The sequence below is a fragment of the Blennius ocellaris genome (assembly GCF_963422515.1).
Source record: "Blennius ocellaris genome assembly, chromosome: 2".
NCBI classification, from domain to species: domain Eukaryota; kingdom Metazoa; phylum Chordata; class Actinopteri; order Blenniiformes; family Blenniidae; genus Blennius; species Blennius ocellaris.
Genome location: NC_137651.1, coordinates 21,474,187 through 21,494,535, shown reverse-complemented (window position 1 = coordinate 21,494,535; position 20,349 = coordinate 21,474,187). Strand labels below are relative to the sequence as shown.

Below are 20,349 nucleotides of genomic sequence, written 5' to 3'. Positions count from 1 at the left end.
CACACACAGCCAAGCTTCACCTTGAGTGGATTTATTCCAGTAAAATGATGCACACACACGCACAAATAGCAGATAAATCATTGAAATCTAGTGCAAAATGGATAAAATCATGTGGCGGTTTGCAGCCTTGAATATGCATGTTTTAATGGTGTTTCGCAAGATTGCTTTCAATGTTGCATCGCTGACCTCTCAGTCAGTGCCGTTAGTCTGCTGCTCTCACTAGAACAGTGCGATCCACAGTGAATAAATCATAAACATCAGTGGCTTTCGTTGAAAAATCCAAGCTGACTTCGCCTTTGTAACTCCACAGGTTGAAATGGACCCCCTGGGCGAGCTGGTTTTGGCTTGTGAGCTACATTTTTGACCCAGAACTTAGAAAAAACAAAAATGGCAACTCTCAATGACGCATGAGGATAATTGTGCCCAACTGCATTTACTGGAAGCAGATGTTTCGCTGTAGCTCGTGGAGATACTGTATTCATCATATGGATTATTATTCACACCTGTCAAAAAAACCTGCCATATAGAAAAATAAAACATTTAAGTAGCACTGGTATAAGACACGTGTGAATATGAGTCGCATATCTTCACAGAAATCACAGCTTATCAGCTTAACAACTAAATAAAGAGATACTTATAGTTTAGAATACACGGTTCATGCCTTTACCTCGTATACTCTTATGATTACCATCAAGGCTCTGTGAAGTTTTCCATGCTGAGGTGAAGGTGTTCTATACGCCTTCATATATATGAGTGACAAGAATCAACGCTGGCAGCTCCAGGCAGATGATGACAGGCGGCCAGATGTAAAAAAAAAACAAAAAAAAACTCCTCTCGTAATAAAACGTAGAAAAGGAAAGAAAAAAAAAAAAAAACATCTCAAACTAACCATCTGGCACCACAGAGAAGGGCAATCCCGGCACACTGCTTTTATTCTCAACGATCTTTATTATCTCTTCCAGTTCTGGATGTGAAAAGAGGCATTAATTTTCTTTAATTAAATATCTTCTTTTTTTTTTTTTTTAATAAAGTAAAGCAAAAAAGTATTTACACATTTTCAATTAACCTGTAATCAAGAACTCGGGTGAGATAATTACAAGCACCTTCTGCCAGCTGTGGAGATCAAAATATAAATACATGGGGAAAACTGTTGTTTCAGAGGTGGGGGGGGGGGGTTCATTTGCATCATTTCTTTGGGAGAAAAAAAACAACAAACTATTCATTCAGGTATTTACACAACTCTCCTGAAATATATTTCCACTTATGGAAGTGACAAAAAAAAAAAAAGGCCTTAGGATTTCGTACTGTTAAACTTTTTTTTTTTCTTCAAGTTTTAATAGCGACACTTTCTCTTTAATAAAATCCAGGCAGAAGCTGCAGCCTTGCTCTGCTTTCCTCCGTCCACAAATTACTTTGTGTTTGAGAGAGTTAAACAGATTGGGGGGGGGGGGGGGGGGGGGGGGGGCACAGCAGCAGTCGCAGTTCATTGCACCCCGCCCTCGTTGCCCATCCTGGAAGCCGCACCCGTCCGAGACCGCTCCCTCTTTATAGTTTTCTATTTTATTATAAAAAACGCACTCCACGCATCCAACCCGGAAGGGGGGGGGGGGGGGGGAATAGTGGAGAACCAGAAGCTCTATGCCGTGTAGAAGCATGATGAAGGGTGAAGTCCTCCAAAAATATAGACGTGAAGAGAGTTTGTTTTCTTCTTCTACAGATTCGTCAGTAAGCAAAAAAAACGTCTTGAATAGTGTTGCCGTGGCGAGATGGGGGGGGGTTACCTTACTAACCATCTGAAAAGACTGAGGAAAACAGCATTAACGGCGTCTCCCACGGCTCAGAGTCCTCTCTCTTAAATCTATTCTCAGGATTATTCAGTAAAAAAAAAAAAAAAAAAAAGACATTCAGTTTTGCAGGAAAACCTAAAAAAAAAAAAAAAAAAAAAGTGATCGAACGTTCGATCCAAAATACAATCTCTCCCAGTTGAAGAATATTTTTTTTGTTTTTTAATTTTTCTTTGTTTTGTTTTTTTCATTTCTGTTTATGCAGAAGGAATTTTCTGATTCAGGTTGCATCTGAATCGACCGTGCTTCTTTTAGCTGCTGTTGTCCGACTCGTCCTCGGCCTCGCGGAGCCAAATGAAGAAGGTGGTGACAGACTTGAGGGCGACGCCCTTGCCCTGCTGCTCGGCGGCGTCTTTGCTGGACTCCCACTTGTAGAAGGCCTCCTCTTTGATCACGTCCTCGTCGTAGAGCGAGTCGAAGAACATCCGCAGCAGGTCTGAAACGCGAAGAGAGACGCCTCCGAGGTTAAATGATGGAGAGAATGTTTAATCATAATGCAACAAGTTGACGTTATTGAAATATCAAAGCACAGCTTCAAGTCAGCTGCTGTGATTTTGTGACGAAACTCATCTGGAATATGTTTGCGAGAAACAATGAGCTGCTGTTCCCATGTGGAGCAACTCACACTGAAGATCGCTCTACCGTGACTCAGTCGATCACTCATACAAACATTTTAAAAGATATAGACAAAACAAAAGAAACGTCCAAGTACGCCATGGATGATTTTATAAAATCTTCAGAAATATTGTCAAATTAGTGAGTCTTATATCTGTCTAGTCTTTAGTCAAATAGCTGAAATTACATTCATTAAATTTTTGTTAAATACAGGAGAAAAAAAAAAAAAAAAGATTTCATTGGAACGTTCCTCAGTACACCTGAGAAAGTTACTTTCAGTTCAGAGTAAATCGAGTAAAGAAAGTAGCGACAGATGTGGATGAAAGTGTGTTGTTTGGTCCAGCGACTGGAAAATTTCAGTTTGAATAACTGGTGAAATCTACGCTTCGATCCCACTAAGTAATTCAAGTCTTTGAAATCCAAACGTGTACACGCGAGCCACACTGGCCAAGCTAACATTAACTTTATTCACAGTGTAATATTTAGGCCCCGTTTAGACATCTTTAAAGTGAAAATGCATCATTTTTGTGTTTTCGTTACAGAAAAGTTTCACCTTTCACCAACATTTTGAAAACTATGTCCGTTTACACAGAAACGGCAGAAATACTGAAATGTGTTGCGCTTACTGGCCGGCTGCTCCAGCTCCACCATGAGGGCCTGCAGGGCGTACAGAGCCTGCAGCTCCTTCTGCTCGTCCTTCAGGTATCTCTGCAGCAGTCCGGCTCTTTGCTTGATCATAGAAATGTCCAGCTTGTACGGAGTCTCACCTGCCAGGGAAGAGTTTGCTCTCTGGGGTCAGTATGAGTGAATTTCTCAAAAATCAAAATCATCTTGGTGGGGAGGCGACTCACAGATGATGGCGGCCTGGCAGACGCAAGTCATCAGCACTCTGATGAACATGTTGGAGGTCTGCTGCTCATCCAGGTTGGCCTACACGCACACACACACACACACACACACACACACACACACACACACACACACACACACACACACACACACACACACACACACACACACACACACACACACTCTGTTATTCTTGTTTATGTTAGTTTATTTTATTGTGTACTTGCATGTCCAAACTAAACTAAACTAAACTAAACTAAACTAAACTAAACTAAACTGTCCGTGAATGTTCCTAATTCACCATTTAGTTTTATAGAAGTCATCATTCAGTTGTGTTTTCTGTGGCTCCGGCTCTTCAGAGCCAGATAGAAATTTGCATAGAAAACTGCCAAGTCTATGTTTGCAGTTTGGGTCAGGAGCCGTTTTATCTGATTTCAATAAAGTAATCAACTCAAACCGATGAAAATAACATGTGAGCACCAACTATTGGCTTATGTAACTTCGGTAGAGTTGATCAGAGTGAATCAGTCATCGGACTGTTAATTATGTTTAGAGACTCCATTGGACAGCACATGAGGGAGCATGACAAGCTAACAAATGCTTTAGAAAAGTGGATAACTCTGGGAATCCTCGTGATCTAAATCGCACTGAAACGAACCTCCACCCAGTCAAAGATCCTCTGGTTGTCGGCCTTATCCCGCAGGAGTTTCTCCAGCTGTTTGCTCAGCTCTGCGGCACTCAGCTCATTCGTCGGAGTCTTCTCCGACTCGTCGACCAGAGTGAACTCCACGTTCTGCACAAACAAACAGAGCGTCGGTGCCGTCAGCTCCTCTGACGATCGTGACATCGTTTGCTCTCCACCACTTTAACTTCTTTTCAAAGTCTATGTTTAATTTACAGTTCAAATTTATGAAAAACACTATTAATGTACTTGTGGAGTTAAAATAAACAAGTTGCACTAAAGACTTTCTACAGTTTAAGCTGAAATCATGTGGATATTTTGTCCATCAACCTCTAGAATCTGAATGAGTCCCACCCAGTTTGCAACAGATGTGATGTTGTTATTGTAGAGTTTATCATTAAGTGTTGAATACAATTATGCTACAGCTATTTTAAAAAAGAGAGTTAGAACTGTAAGATATTACTTAATTACTTGAACATGCAATATGCAACAATTTTGAGTGATTTGCAGTATTCCTTTTAAAATTCAATACAAGGTGTGAAACGTGGAGCCCGCTGGCCAAGACAGACTTGTAGAATCTGGCAAATGGGATGACATTTCAAAGGATATATATAAATTACAAATAGACATTTACTGCAATTTTTTATTTGTCCATTGTAGTTTAAATTAGGTTTAAAATAATAAAGCAAAGCTCTCATTGGAGTGGTTTCAGATGACACTTTTTGCCAAAGAAATTTCAGGTTGAATAAATGTCAACATTCTAAGAGCGCACTCATACTTAACTGCATAAATATAAAGTGAAAAACGTGGAGCTGTGAGTTATTTTGCCATAATTTGATGAGATCAAAGTGAGCTGGTAGTGAAAATGAGTCTTGAGACTCATGGCAGTAAAATCCAAACACTTTCTCCTCACCTGTTCCGTCACAAACTTGTTGACGTCAACGTCCTCGGGGAGGAAGTCTTTCCACTGGAGGCCCTCCTCCCTCCAAATAGTCCCCGCCTTCTTATGGCTCTGTTTGGTGAGACAAAGGGACGACTGAAGGGATGCAGTGTCTGTACATCATGAACAGGTTCAATTCTCATTGGAACCTCAGATTATCATTTCTAAAAGCAGCGCTCACCATTCCTTTGCAGAGTACATTGAGGATGTGGGCCAGCAGGACTCCAGCTTTGCCCAGAGGGATCAAAGGCTTTGAAATCTCCCTGCGGACCGAAGAGCTCAGCATGAGTTCAACCCCAAACCGGCCTAAAAGCCTCCTTCAAACCTGCTTGTGCATGTGTGTGTGTGTGCGTGTGTGTTTTGTTGCACTGTGAGGACCTGACCTGAATAGATCTCCCATTGGGATGCCTCCCTCGTGCAGCATGGGAGCGGTCTGCTCTGCCAGGTAGAGCCAGAAGTGGGGGATGTCTATGGCCATGTCTTCAGCCACCTCCAGGATCACTTGAAGACTGAGCACACAAAAAAGAAGAAGTTGCCATTAGAGCCAATTTAAGGAGGAGGAAGAGGAATCAGGCTTAAAAATACCTCTTTAGGAACTTGTTACGAAACTAAAGCCTGAAGTAAAAGAATGGCGACTGTGTAAAGCGAACACATATGTTTAAAGGCACATTATATGTTGGAGTTGTTGCTGATAACCCAAACGATAGTGCGTTTTTGTTTATGCTGCATTACTTCTACAGATAAAAGCACAGAAGCTTTAAATTCAGTGTTTTAATTTTGCATGTGACAATAGAATCACCTGTGAATAACAATTTCCTGAGATTCAATATAATTGAAAAACAAAAACCATCATTACACAACAATGAAAAAAACATATTTCTAACATTTAAAGCAATGCAAACTGAATTCAAACTAAACAAAAACCTACAATGAAATAAAATCTGGAGTGTTTACCTTGAAATTATGTGCGGTCGTGCGGTCTGTGTATTTAGGTCACGTTTACACAGAAACGTTAAAGTGAAAATGGAAAACTTTCATTGTGTTTTCAGTGGTGTTCTGCACAACCTCCGTACTAAAAGATCCCACCCATCCACAACACAGACTGTTCACGCTTCTGCCCTCAGGCCGGAGGTACAGAAGCTTGAAAAGCAAAACTAATGGACTGAAAAACTCTTTCTTCCCCGTTGCCATCAGACTTTTGAACAGCTTCTGACATGTTTACATTGCACATCTCACTAATATTTTTGCACTGCTCTGTTACTTTATTTTATTTAATTTTTTATATTTCATTCTCTTGTGTATATACTTATTTATGTTGGTCGGCTTCAGGGTGGACGGCAAAATAAGAATTTCATTCACTGTGAAACCTGGCTTTTACTGGTGATATGACAAATAAAACACCTTGAACATTGAACCTTGCTCAGAGCCACTGAAATGCAAACCTTTCGAAAAACTCCCAACTCCATGTCCGCGGAAACAAAGGGGGGGGTGACACACTTAAACTTACACACTACTCTTGGTGCGCACCACGACCATAGTAAATAGTTCTGCTGCACATGTGTGAGAAAAAACGGACATAGTTTTCAAATCATTGCTGTGTGCGAAACCTTTCTGAGACAAAAACACGAAAACGATGCATTTTCACTTGTTTTAGTCTGTATAAGTACTCTGCATGTAAGCACATGTTTGTGAAAACGAAAAACTCATGAACAAAACCGCTATAAAATGTGAAATGAATAGGAATATGTGAGAAATGTTATTGATTTAATTGAACTTTGTTGTTGCAGCGCTAATGTTCAGGTCATAAACACAGGCCTGAAATGTAAATTCAGCTGCCTTGAAAATGACGATGTAAATATACAGAAATGTCAGGCGGCGGTGTTGCAATCCAAATTCTCAGTAGTTCCAGAGAAGACGCGTGTGTGAAACAGGAAGTGGAGCCGGGGCTCTGCACTGACCCTTTGTAGTACTGCTGTGTGGGCAGAACGCTGGTCTTGAGGAGCCGGTGCAGCAGCAGGCCAATGCGCTCCCGGGCGATGGTGCTGCGCTCCAGAGTCATCTCCAGCCCGTCCCGTACAAACACGAAGAGCAGCTCTGCGCTGTCCAGCTCCTGAACGCACTGCAGAGCCTCCTGTAAGGGGAACCACATGGAGACACAGTTTTGTGTGAGTGATTACGCGGCTCGGCCAACAGACAGCGGCTGGTTTCGAGGTGGTTTGAGGCCGTTGTGTACCTTCACGTCGTTGAGGTGGAGGTACTCCTCGATGATGGCTTTGGACTTCTTCTCCAACGCCTCCTCGGACAAGGCTGGCTTGGCGGGGGTGGGGGTGGGGGTGAGGGGAGGTGGAGGCGTGGATGGCGTCTCCCGCTTCACTGTGCACGCAGAAAGAAAAACTAATTTCAGTGGAATCAGAAGAACGACATGGCCAGCAACAACAACTTGTTTCAAATTAGTGATTGGGACCGTACTAGATTCAGTGTTCATGGGTTTTACTTTGTCTTTACCTGTGACTTTGCACTTTGTCTCTTATCCGAGAGAGAGCTCTTGATTTCATTAAGGCTCCATGGTCAATTCAATGTGAAATCAACTTATTTCTTGATGAACTCTTCAAAACAGACCTGGACTCTAAACTAAACTAAGATTCCTGCTCCTGTGCATGAAAACTACAGCCGGAGTAAGTGGTTCCACACACGAACGAGTTGATTGACAATAACAACAATTGCAACTTCAGTTTTCTGTGTCCTCACCATCGTTAATATCAAATTAACTACTATCTTGTGTCAGTTATTTTGCTTCAGTGGATATTCACTTATCCTTAGAAACTAGACATGAATGATTCACATTTCTCCCTGCTCTTCACCTACCACTCTCTTTGCTCCTGGCCCGCTCTCGGCTGCCCCGGTCGTCGGTCATGCTCGCCACCCGGCGGACGGGATCGGCCGCACCGCGCGGCTCTTTCTCACGGTTCCGCTCCTCATTCTCCCGGCTGAAGCTGCGCTTTGTGACCTGGAGCCGGTTTCGGTCCCGGTCGTCCCGTCGCTCGGAGCGCTCGCCTCCTCCACGGGCCTGGCGGTCGAATCGATCACTGTGGTCTTGATTCCAGCTGTTTCTGGAGTCAAAACGGCAGCAGGGGTTAGAAGGGGGAAAAAAACAAAAAAAACAAGGACTGTGTTGGTTCAGTCGGCGTCGTCGAGAGTTGGCTGTCGCTCACCTCTGAGGGACTTTTCTGTCGGAGTCCATCGGAGTACTCGACGAGGTCGACGACTGCTGCAAGGCTGAGAATCTGTTCAGAGTGCTGGTGGCTGGACGGCTGCCTGAATCGGAGCCTGAGGGGATGTGGGGACATCATGACAAGATGAGTTTCACACGATCGCATTTAGATTTCATGAAGAAAATCATGAGAGGAGAACAGCCTACCAGAATCTGCTGGTTTGGCACTGGTGCCACCACTGCTGCCCTTGCCCCAGCTGCCCCACGTGCCTTTACCTCCAGGGGCCAGCAGCTGATTATTGAAGTCAAGAACTGGAGTCTTAAAAAAAACAAAAAAAAAACACGGTCCTTAACTTTTTATGATTTGATGCTGCGATCAACAACAGACCCAGCTAGAAACTGTAATCCTCTCCTACCTTGGTGATTTTGCTAAGGCGAGAGGCGTCGATGGATCGGTTCTTGGAGATGGGCACTGTGTTCCAGCCTTCGTCCTGGGGAGAGGAACCACGGCCCTGGTTGTGAGGACCCCCGCGACCTCCAGGTCCTCCCCAGCCCATCCGGCCAGGGCCTCCACTGTACTCCTTCTTGGAGATGAGGACCTGCTGGACCTTCATCTGCTCCCTGTGGTCCTCCAGCTCAGCGTCTTTGTGGATCTGGTCGATCGTCTTCGGACCTTGGTCGCCTCTCCGGGGCACCCAGTTGCACTGAGGTGGGGGTGGGGGGGAGGAGGAAGCCAATATATTACAAAGTATATTGAAAGGGTGGGTGTTGCATTGCTTTTCTAGGAAATCTACAATATACAATTTTACATAAATAACATAAAGCAGCCAGTTTGTGTTCTTCAGTATTCAGCTTCAATGTAATGTACTGAGGAATCAGAACTTATCGACGGGATCCGGTCTTTCTTAATGGTCTGTGAGGTATTTCCCCGACATCCATTTAGTAGTGGTGGGCTGCCATTCCTAAGGCCTCGCGAGCACTTCTTCAAATTTCTTTTCTTCTTTTTTAAAAATTGACTCATGATCCTGTCCTCCGATAGGGGGAGCGGGGCGCTTGGCGAAACAGACTGAATACAGGCAGTATTTTCGCTACTAAAGCCAGTTGAAATAGCGGCAGCTCCATTTCAGTTCAGTCTAAGGCAGCGAGCCTCCAGCTCATTGAACCTCGACTACAACTACATGGCAAAAAACTACAAAAATGGATTATGGGATCTTCCACTGGAGGAAGAAAAATCACCAGTTTGTGTGGTACAGTTAATTTCAGATTAAATGTTCTGACTGGGGGCAGCTGATTTGGGCTTGTGAAAACACTGAAGACAGTTTTGTGAGACTGTGTGGGTAGGACACCGAGCCTTTAACTACAGGACTGCAGCATTCCTTCAGAAGGAAGACGCTTTGACAGCAGCACACTGAAGTGGCTGCTGAAGGAAAACTAAAGACGAAAATAAGAAAATGTGGTAGGAAATGTCAGACACACACGGTCACATGGCAGACATTTGAAATGATCACTGGGAGGCACTCAAACGAGCGTAAAAGGAGGAGACGGTCTGTGTTGTCTCAGCCTATGGCACAGAGGAGCTCTGTGTGTGGAGCCGCCCTGCATTAAACAGCTGAGGAAGGCCTCTCTTTCAGCCTGCAGGAGACTCGCACAGGTCAGCGGTTAAAGGACCAGTGCTGGCACCCCTGTGGCTGTGCACAGCACCACACACACATGCATTTACGCATGCACACACAATCCAGCAGTATGGTCAAAAGGCTCCATGCACACACCAAAAAGGCCAACATATCAGAGGAATTCGGTTTTTCAAACTTAAATGACATTCTTGGTGTAGTGTCCGAAATCCACAGCACACACTAAGTGCTGAGTCATGCTTGGACGAGCACTACTACACACATTGTGCACATGCAAAGGCAAATCAAGCAAACAAAAAAAAAAGCTCAATCTCTCTGGGATTCTCCAAATAAAGCACAGCTTATTTGGTGGTTTTGTCATTATATGATGCAACATGGGGCAAAATTGCACTTGAGCTACTCGGGGTTAGATATTATAATAGTGATATCATATATAAGGTAATGAATCATTACTGTAGTGTCTGTAATGACATATTTGTACATGTATAAAAGGTTTGGGTGCACGTAAGAACCTGGAACTTCACTTTGTTACATTTTGCTTTCCAGCATCAGGGAATTATCCAGAACTTTGGGTTTTTTGTCCGATTTGTGAACTGGCAGGCTTTTTCAGCTCAACACCTTTTGGTCTTTAAGTCTTAACAATAACACTTGTAAAGACCCATAATGCCAGACACTTCTCTCGTGTTTGTGAGGGGATTTACCAGCCGCAGCTCCAGAACATCTTGCAGCATGAAGCGGATCCTAGAGGAGGTCTTCTTCTCCTTGATTATCTTCTCCATCTGGTGGAAATACTGGTCCATACGGGGCTGAAAACATCACATAAAGGATGTCAGAATCACTTAATGCAAAGTCGGTGAAAGCGTGAAAGATGTGTTTCTGAAAAAGGTCAATTGTGTAGCAGTTGTTTGGCACAAACCCTGCAGTACAAATAAGAAGTCATGTGATTACCAGGTGAAAAAGACTGGATACTGAGAATGATCATAATTCCAATGCGAAGGGGAAAATAACCGTTTTAGAGCTCTGAACTCAGCACGTATCCGTGAACATCCTCCATAGTCCCAAATATTCCACTTCATTAATCAGTGATCGTATATTAATCAGTAGACTGATGATACTACCTACGTTTAGCTCTTGGCCCAGCAGAATTAAACACTGTATTCTAATTCTTCCATTCTGGTTTACATTGGGTCTGCATGCAGGCAGACTTGCAGAATTAACAGGCTCCCAAAGCCTCTTCTGCAGCTTTTCTTGCGCTTTATGTTCGAGGATGTCAACATGCTTCATACCCACTGCTCCACCAGCCTCTACTGCAGTGTTTACAGTCACCTATCCCTTACGTTTCTGCACCTGGTCTACATTGCTGCCCTGATGCTCATACAAGTGAATAACCCACTTGTGAATACTATCACAAATCACCTGGTGCACTTTTCATATTGTTTCAGAATATTTAGAGGTATAAACCTGGGAACGGAAGCCTGTAAGCTGAGGATTCCACTTTAATGAACAACTAATACCAGACAGATCTTCTGTATATATATGTCGGATTGCAGAAAGGAAAACTTGCGTAATCGGAAAAAAATCCTCTAAATGAGGAGTGTCAAGCTGTGGGCCAAAACTGGCAGGCAAGAGGCTCCAATACAGCCCGCCAAACCACCCAGCAAATTGTCAATATTTCAAATTTTCTAAGAATAGCAGACACAACACAACATTGAGACCAGTGTCTGCAAACCAGCCCCAAAGCCATATTGTCAGGGTGAGTTTGTAAAAACATGCAGAATGCAACAACTATACGAGTGGTTTTCAGGACATTTAAATGTATTTTGCACCAGAAGGTTTCAATAAAATTGGCTTTATGTTGAGACTGTAGTTATTTTTGGTTTTGTGGAAGATAATGAGATTGTCATCACGTATACTCCGTGCCACAACAAAGAAAAACTTAAAAGTTTTAATTTTAAGATTATTGTCGTATATTTTACTAGTCTGGTTCATATGTTTAACACCCTTGCTCTAGAACGGTCATGCAAAAAAACCCCTGAAAAACAAGTTAAAACTGCCCAATATCAACATGTGCTATATGCATATTACACCATTGATATCCCACTATGGACTTTACTCATCCTCCAATGTATTCTCTATGGGGACTGTGACTGTGTAAGAGTGGCGTACTTTGGCCTTCTTGAAGTCGAGGTCTTTCCCGATAGTGGACAGCAGTCTACAGAGGCACTCCAGGGATTCCTCGTCATGGTTTTTCAACAGCTTCACTACACAGTCGTGCATGATGACCTCTGTGAGCATCTTGAGCTTGAACAGCTCGCCGATGAACTTGATGTTTCCCAGCGAGCGCCTCCGAGCCTTGTCTTTAGTCTCTGTCAGCGCCTCGCGGAGCCGCTGCTTCTCTTCATCCTGTCGGGGGAAATTACACAATAAAGAGGGAGGATGGGAAATGCTGTTGGAGGTTTACAAGTCCAACATCACAACCTGGATCTGTAATCTGAGTGAAATTTTATTTTCTGAACACAAAAGTTTAAATCATCGTACAGTCACGCCATGGTACAGGATCATCATTTCATGACTTGGAACTTTACCCCTGAAGCAGCTTCCAGCTCTTTTTGCTTCTTCTCAATGATCTCATTATCATCCTTGTCCTTCTCGAACTCCTTCTGGCACCTGTTTAGTAGCAGTGTGCGGAAATTCACATTGGCTCCCGACTTATCCGTGGCTTGGACTTTAAGCTGGAATGAGCAGAGAAAACATATATGAGAAACTAAAGAGGGAAAAATAAAAGGGAGCAAAGTTTATTAGGGTCAAAGAAGCTCCTCAATTCCTCATCCCATCACTTCCATCAGTGGCACAGACACGTGGCTCTAACTCGAGGCCATCCATTGAGCCTCAACTACTCAACACTAACTCAATACTGTTTGATCCAAAATATTGAATTTCAATCTGATGAACCACATCTGTGATGACTAAGGCGTCACTCACCCCGGTAAGGTAGTGGCACATGTTGGCGTAGGCCACCGAGAAGCTTGGCTCGGCGATGGCCTTCTCAAAGATGAGGTCGATGACGCCTTTCAACCTCTCCTCGGTGTCAATGCTGAGCACCGTCATCTGTTTCATCAGGTTCTGGAACATCTGCGGGGTCAGCTTGTTGAGGATACTGCGGACATGTCCAAACAGTTCCTGGGTCTTCAGATTCTCCGGGTCGTTGTCCACCACCACCACGTCCTCCACCACCACAGGGTTGTGGGGCTTCCCCTTTACAGTGGAGGGCTTCCAGGCCTTCTCCGCTTTGTTGAGCTGAATGTCGTTGTTGAGCGACACACTGGTTATGATCTTCCTCGGTTCTTTCCTCTGCATCTGTTGGGAGCGCCGTGGGCCACCCATCCCTGTACCCATGCCCATGCCCATGCCCATACCCATGCCCATGCCTGGAGGCTGGTGGGAAGAGACAAAGGGCGGTTAGAGATGTCAATTCTTGTGTAATCTGATACCCTCATCAGGGATGATGTTCGCTTACTGGTCCTCTGCCACCTCCTCCCATGCCGGGCCGTCCCAGGTTAGCGAATGAGGGTGTGAAGTCGGGTCCACAGTTCATTGCTGGAAGGCGACTCGGATCAAACTGCCGCAGAAGAGTCTTTTTCGCCTGAATAAGACGAGAGCACAGTCAGATTCATTCATGCCACAAAAAATAATTCAAGCAACTTGTATGTCAGGGGTGGGCAACTGATTTTCTTAAAAGTCCTCATTAGCACTACTAATGAGGACCGAGGCATTAGTTGACATGAGTTGTCTTAATACATAGCAGGTTGTTTTTTGTTTTTTTTAAATACAATATTATGAGGAAGTGTTGCTCTGTCACTTTTTCTCACAGGAATTCTTTATTACACACATAAATACTAATAATTTTTTCATGCGCCATCTTTCTTTCACTGTAAAACACGTATTTTGCAACATAAAAACTGCTAGTTCTGCTGGCCATGACATCTTGAGGGTCCCCCACAGCCATTTCCATACTGTAGAAAATGTGACCATTTGAGATGCAATAACGCCAATAATAACAGCAATATTCATTTCATTCAGAAGTTCCCATTGACGCTTGAGGGTCGGTAAAGCAGGGGTAAAATCCTGCACATGGCCATATGACGTCAGTGTCTGATGTATGTGGTTGCACCTTATCTAGGACGACATCATTGATGGTCGGCAGACCCTCGGGCTTGTTCATGCTGACTTGGTTGAACTGCATACTCAGAAGAAACTCCCTGTCGTATTTCTTCTTCTCCTCTGGGTCGATTGGCTTCCATTGTTCTTGTAAACGGGGACACGACAACACTTTTCAGAACAAAAACACTTTCTACATTTCAACAGCAGCCTGTTGGAGATGTGACTACACAGCAAAGCAAAACTTGAATGTTTGCGATTACTTATTGCTTTGCAGTATTTTCAAGGTATATTTGATCATCTTTGATTTCCAATGTGGCTTCAGTTTTGATGGTTTCTTGACCTCAATTGTTGTGAATATGAGGAAAATCCTAGCTTGCTCATACGCTTCACATCCTATATCATGTCACTGTGCTCAATTTGCATGTTAAAACAACTTTATGGGTCTTTGCTATTGGGCAATGTATTGGTTGCCGTCTAACATTAATGTTAAGGAGTCTGATTACACAACAATACATTGATTTTAATCTCAACTTTTTCCTTCAGATTAAAGTCAGCAACACGCTGAAAGTGGGCTGCTTTTGGGTCACTACCCATCAATTGAGAATCCCTGTGCTATTGTATAGGCAGGATTGATTAACTGTTTGTTCCGGGTTATGTTGTTGATAAAAAGCCAAGAGAAGTCCAAGAGTCACAACATAAAACCCATGTGAGCAGTTTTACTTTTACAATATGAAGCTTGATGGATTGTTAAGTTTTGCTCTCACATTAGTGTCGTTTTCCAGTGAACACTCATAAACAGAATCAGGTTAAAAGGCCACTCCCTCGGCTTGACTGATGCACACATGAACGACAAACTGCTAACTGAGGAGTGAGAACGAGATAAGATTGTTGTTTTGAAATGTGTCAAGGTTCAGGGACCCACCCGCTTTGTACTGGTACTTCTTGTCAATGGTGGATGGCTGGGGAGAATCTGGCTGGGTGTTCTCTGCGTCCAGCTTGTCCTCTTTGTCCTCCTTGTCCTCCCAGGTCAAGTCCGCCTCCTCTGGGGCAGGAGGAGAGGCGGCAGGGCGCTGAGGCTCCAGGGCGGGGGCAGGTTCAGGCTCTGGTGGGACCACCACCTTCTCCTAGGTCAGGAAACAATGTTGGAAATGTAAGTTAACGCACATATCATCTGAGGAACCAAATTTTGAATCTTCACTGTGATGCCAATGCTGATACTTCGTGTTTTTCAATACAAGGGAGGAAACTTTTAACATTAGTCATCATCTGGTTAAATAGTTCTTCTTAGCGTTTTCACTGTGGGTACACAGATATGCTTCAGGTCTTATAAAGTCATGATCCCATTATGTTTTCCGTTTAAGATCAAAGTTAGGATGCGCTATTATATATATCTACATGATATATATCATAAGAACATAATTCATATAGTTTTGAAGATGTGCTAATGAAGCTTAAATCAACAAAGCTTTGCTTCTGTGACTTTTTATATTCACCTGAACATGAGAAAGTCTGAAAAACTAACCTGTGGGCCAAAACCACCTCCAATCTGGCCCTCCAAAGCACCAAGCAAATGGTAAAAATCTCAAAGAAAACATGGTCTGGCCCAGTCAAAATGACATTAAGCTATATGTGGCCCTAAATTAAAAAGTGTATGATGCCCCAGGGTATGCAAGTTCTTTAGCATCATCACACTTCTTTAGGCTCGGACACGTTTTCTTTTACTGCTCAGATTCTCTGATCCTGGTATAAAAGTAGAACATATGTGAGAACTGCCTCCTGCTCCAATTCAAACTGAGTTTTGGAAACAGCAGTTGTGGTTGCAAGCATCAGAATATACAGTAAAAAAAAAAAAAAAAAGACGAGATGATAAAGCACAGACACACACCTCTTTAAAGGCATCGAGGAGGTCTCCCACAGCTTCTTTTTTGTTCAGATCCTTCATTTTCCTCTTCTTCTTTGGCACAGACACAGCAGCTACATTAAAGGAAACAACCACACACACATTTGACACCAGAGTCATAAAGCAGAGGAGGATTAACACTGTCAGACTTGATCACAGATTAGTATTATTTACCAGATTGAAGAAGTTATGAGCAGGGGACTTACCTTGCATAGTAGTTTCTACAAGGGCAGGGGCAGCGGGCTCAGGAGGCGGGGTGTCCTCCCTCTCCTCTGCTGCAGGAGGAGGAGGAGGGCTGGACACTGTATCAGAGGTGCTGTCGGCTAATGAAACTGTCTCCACAGGGGATGGTATTTCCTCCTTGGCGTCGGGCTCTTCTGGAGTGATGTCTGGTTCGACGATTGGAGCTGGGTCCTCTAACTCGGGCAGAGTGGGCTCCGGCTCCTCGGCTGCTTCAGGACTTTCCCGGACAGCAGGTTCGAGTACCGGCTCGGAAACGGGCGTGGGCGTGTCCTGGAGAGCCAGAGCAGGTACTGCCTGAGCAATTGGAGCGCAGATCTGCGCGGCAGAATTCCGCTCGACGTCGGGCTCTGCGATCGGGCTGTCGTCGCGCTCAGCTGTACTGACGACGGGGACCTCGGGGTCTTGAGGGGCCGGTAATGGCAGCCCGTTCGGAAGCCGGAGCTCCTCAGGCTGCGCGATGGGCGACTCCAGGGGCGCCTCCAGTTGGCAGGGCGGTGATGTGACCGACAGCTTCTCTGCCTCCGTCTCTGCTACACCGTTTGTCGTGGAGGAAGGCGAGAGGGGCGTGTCTGGAGTGGAGGTAGCCTCTTCTTCCACGGTCTCCACCTCCTCCACCACCTCTGTGGCTTTCTTGTCTGATCCGCCCTGTGTAGTGGAGGCGGGGACGGGGTCTGGAAGAGGCGCGGGGTAGGCGGGTACCTCAGGAGCAGATTGAGGGGGAGGCGTGGCTTCCTGAAGAAGTGGGGCAGCGTCCATCACATCTGCAACAGGTGCGCTTGGTGCAAATGAGGGAATAGTGTCGAGAGCGGCTGTTTCTTCTTGATTGAGAAGTGGCGGCGTGAGGGTTTCACTGTTTGTGTCAGGGGAGGAAGCCTCTCTGGGGATGGGGTCAGATTTACCAAGTTCAGGGGTCTGAGACGGGGGAGGGGGCGTCGATTTTGCTCTGTCATCTGAAGAGATTAAAGACAGAAAGACAATGTTTCTACTACACAACAAGACTTCTGAAAACCTGCAGACATTCACTCCCTCTTCCTCCGATGACTCATTAGTGGCTACCAATATTTTCTTTGATCAAATCAGTGCCTGTTACTTGTTTTCTCATGATGATGACAACCACCAAGTTACATCTGGTCAGGGCATTTTCATACAACTATTTCAAATGGGAAAACCCGTCTTTCCACAAATTATTATCCATTTTCATATCTTTATAGGTTTATGTACTTCCTCATGCTCGCAGAAAAGCAGGAGTGGAAACATTTCTCCTTTTCTACCACGTACAAAAATACTTGTTGAGAAGAAGCTGCGAGAACTTCCCAACCAGGGCTGAGAGAAGATAAAGACTACCCCCCCCCTCTCAGCCCTGAAAGAGAGCACAAGTTTCTCTTGTGCAGAATCTGTCTAGAACTTGAATTCAAAGGCGTCACTGAGCAACACAGGCTATCACCTAAAAACCATTCCCTCTCATATATACTGTGATAGACAGTCCAGTGGATTTACTCAGCAATAGCTGTAAGCATGCTCATATATCAACTCTGAAAGGAAACTATTAGCTTGAAGTGAGTCATTATCGATCACTGAACTAGAACACTACAATAATATTCAATTAAATCTTCTATTAAAGACAAACTGATAACATTAAAAATATGTGAACAATCTGCAGATGAGAAAAGAGGCTCGCATTAGCAGTGTGTGTGTGTGTGTGTGTGTGTGTGTGTGTGTGCCTCTCACCTGATCGAACCGATGCTGGAGCAGCTGAGGCGTTCTCACCATTCGCCTGCGTTGCCACTGTACTTTCTGATCCTGATATGGCTGACTGTTGGAACATATGCCCACAGGAAAAAAATGAAGCGTGACCTTCATGGCGAGGACAACATAGTTTTTCCATTTTACCCCCCAAAAATATCATGCCACAGTTTGCCTTATAACTTCTAACACATGGGCGTCACAACGAGGGAAGTTCCTGTTTCTCATTGAGGACAGAAACTTCATTTCTATATTGCAACATGAATGGAAAAGAGGTTCTGTTAATAATGCAATTAGGGTAATCAAACCTCAGATGCGCCATGTCCTTTCACTGCGATGAGTAACATAAGAGTTTAACAACTTCAACTATAACAAATTCATTAATACATGAAAAAAATCAATATTGGTTCCAGATGTCCTTACAGGATTTGTTCCCGCTCCGGAGGATAATACGTTTTGTGTGATGCATTACAAAAATCAAAGTCCGATAAAGATGAGACAAAAACAGAGAAAGCTAAAAAAGACAATTAGTAAGATAATAAATACATATGTTTTAGAAATTAAATAAACTAAAAACAGTTGGCATGCATAAATAGGGGAAAACAACCCAGGGGCTCTAAATATAAAGATGAGTACCAATCAATTGAATGTTGTTTTTTATATATATTTGAAGCATAAATATGAAAATATGACAATAATACATTTTGATTTGTATTGTATCATATTGAAAACTTCTATTTATACTAAAAGCATAAAATACAAATCTAATTATGAAAATTGTCATAATATAATCCAACAAATGTTTTCAATACTCAAAAGATTAATCATAGAACAGAAATTATGAAGGTACATTTAATTCAGCAAATTGCATATTTTGATAAAATAATGAAGCACAAATGTTTCATTATAATTTACTAGATTACCACATAGGTGTCTACTGTTGTTTTAACCAACAATAAATACATGTAAAACATGATTTCTTATTCTCACTGTTATCTATTATCACTAATTAAAATCCTACTCATGTGGCTGACATGAGCAGATATGGGATGAATACTTGTTGCTCACCTGTGGGGGGGTTGGGGTGGAGCCGAGGCGGACCCCGGACATAATCTCCTCCGTGATGTCTCGACCTCCTTGGTTTGGGTCTCTGATTCTAATCTGTGGAGGAAAAGAAGCAGATGAAGTTCGGAAGCACGTGTGACATTTTGAAAAGGAACGAGGAGAAAAACTTCGGAGGAACGTGACTGGAGTCGAAGGATCTATGTCCGTGTTCTGCGTCTCTCCATTCAATCATCAGCCTGTGCAGCACAGTATCCAAACCTCCGACCGCTGTGCACATTCCTCCGCTGCACGACTGAGAGCTCGTCGGCCTCTGACTCACCAGAGAGGCTGCGAGCCGAGCTGTGCGGCTCCAGGCTGACTCGCCGAGCCCTGGTTTGAGCTAACAGAAGACTTTCCTGTTTCAAGCGTGGAGCAGCCAGGAGGAGCCAAAAAAAAAAAAAAAAAACCCTGAGAGACACGTGCTGTCAATTCTCTTGATCGCACTCTGAAAGTGTTTTCCTGGGTGAAGCCGGAGCTGTCATGAAAGTGGTATTTATAACCAAAGTGACGTACGCAGTCGCTGGACAAGGATTAAACTGCAAAAAGTTACCAGTGAGCCGTTAACGCAGGTTTGCTCTTTGGCCGACTTTCTTTTTCCCGAAAGTGCAACAATATTTGCCCAACACCGTTGACCTTTACCTGGCTCGGTGTGCCTGCAGATCCTATTGCTGTGAAACCCCTGTGGGCCTCAACCTCATCCTGGAGGGGCGGGGTGGGTGGCTGGAGAGGCCGCTCCAGCTGGACTTTCAACCCACCAAGTCAAAAAAGAAAAAAGAAAAAGAAGGAGGCTGCTGGAAAGTAGATTTCACCTCGAATACGTGATCACTCCCCGCCGGCACAACGGGACACAGCGAAGGCTGAGGCCCGACTGTCAGGGAGCTTAGCAAGCAACTTCACTCACTCTCCCCCTCTTTCATACACCCAACAGAACAGGGAGGGGGGTGGGGGGGGGGGAGGGATAAAGCGACTGGCCTTGTAAAGCTTTGGTATTGGAATGTGCACCCCCGCCCACAGCGGAGAGTAAGCAGACAGTTAAAGGGGCCGGAGAGTGAAGGAGGGGCATGGGAGGGAGGAGGGGGGACTGGGAGGGTTTCCAGGAAGAAGGAAAAAAAAAAAAAGTTACCATTACCAAATGAACTGCAGCTAGGGAGAGAAACTCCCCTTTTTTTTAATGCATTCTCACTGTGCTGTCAAGTCAGACTTTTTTTCTCTCTCCTCACAAGCCAATACTTTCTGAGGAGGAGGAGGAGGAGGAGGAGGAAGAGGACGACGGATGCCACAGCAGCAGAGGAAGGCTGCCTGGTTAGCCCTTCCGGCTCAGAGGAGGTGGGAGGAGACCGGTGGCCACGTGGAGCTGAGCTACAGTATGCGCCGACATGTCCGTCACCTCCCCACCACCCCCACCACTCCACACTTCTCCCCTCCT

General features: G+C 44.3%; 1 protein-coding gene across 1 annotated transcript in view; it reads right to left on the bottom strand.

Moving 5' to 3' along the window:
* Positions 1-119: 119 nt before the first annotated feature.
* Positions 120-20,349, bottom strand: part of LOC308141310 (eukaryotic translation initiation factor 4 gamma 1-like) — a 43,680-nt gene continuing 23,450 nt past the window's right edge. Inside the window, exons 9-32 of the mRNA XM_080511406.1 lie at positions 18,888-18,980; positions 17,805-17,889; positions 16,040-17,026; positions 15,819-15,907; positions 14,856-15,057; positions 13,944-14,077; positions 13,290-13,415; positions 12,755-13,207; positions 12,358-12,504; positions 11,939-12,175; positions 10,474-10,578; positions 8,558-8,845; positions 8,349-8,460; positions 8,143-8,257; positions 7,796-8,040; positions 7,164-7,303; positions 6,889-7,061; positions 5,314-5,439; positions 5,112-5,193; positions 4,904-5,002; positions 3,967-4,101; positions 3,311-3,389; positions 3,086-3,226; positions 120-2,280 (exon numbers count right to left, since the gene is read on the bottom strand). Of these exons, the coding sequence (XP_080367532.1) occupies positions 2,096-2,280; positions 3,086-3,226; positions 3,311-3,389; positions 3,967-4,101; positions 4,904-5,002; positions 5,112-5,193; positions 5,314-5,439; positions 6,889-7,061; positions 7,164-7,303; positions 7,796-8,040; positions 8,143-8,257; positions 8,349-8,460; positions 8,558-8,845; positions 10,474-10,578; positions 11,939-12,175; positions 12,358-12,504; positions 12,755-13,207; positions 13,290-13,415; positions 13,944-14,077; positions 14,856-15,057; positions 15,819-15,907; positions 16,040-17,026; positions 17,805-17,889; positions 18,888-18,980 (4,578 nt within the window). The 3' untranslated portion in view covers positions 120-2,095. The remainder of the gene's footprint in view (positions 2,281-3,085; positions 3,227-3,310; positions 3,390-3,966; positions 4,102-4,903; positions 5,003-5,111; positions 5,194-5,313; positions 5,440-6,888; positions 7,062-7,163; positions 7,304-7,795; positions 8,041-8,142; positions 8,258-8,348; positions 8,461-8,557; positions 8,846-10,473; positions 10,579-11,938; positions 12,176-12,357; positions 12,505-12,754; positions 13,208-13,289; positions 13,416-13,943; positions 14,078-14,855; positions 15,058-15,818; positions 15,908-16,039; positions 17,027-17,804; positions 17,890-18,887; positions 18,981-20,349) is intronic.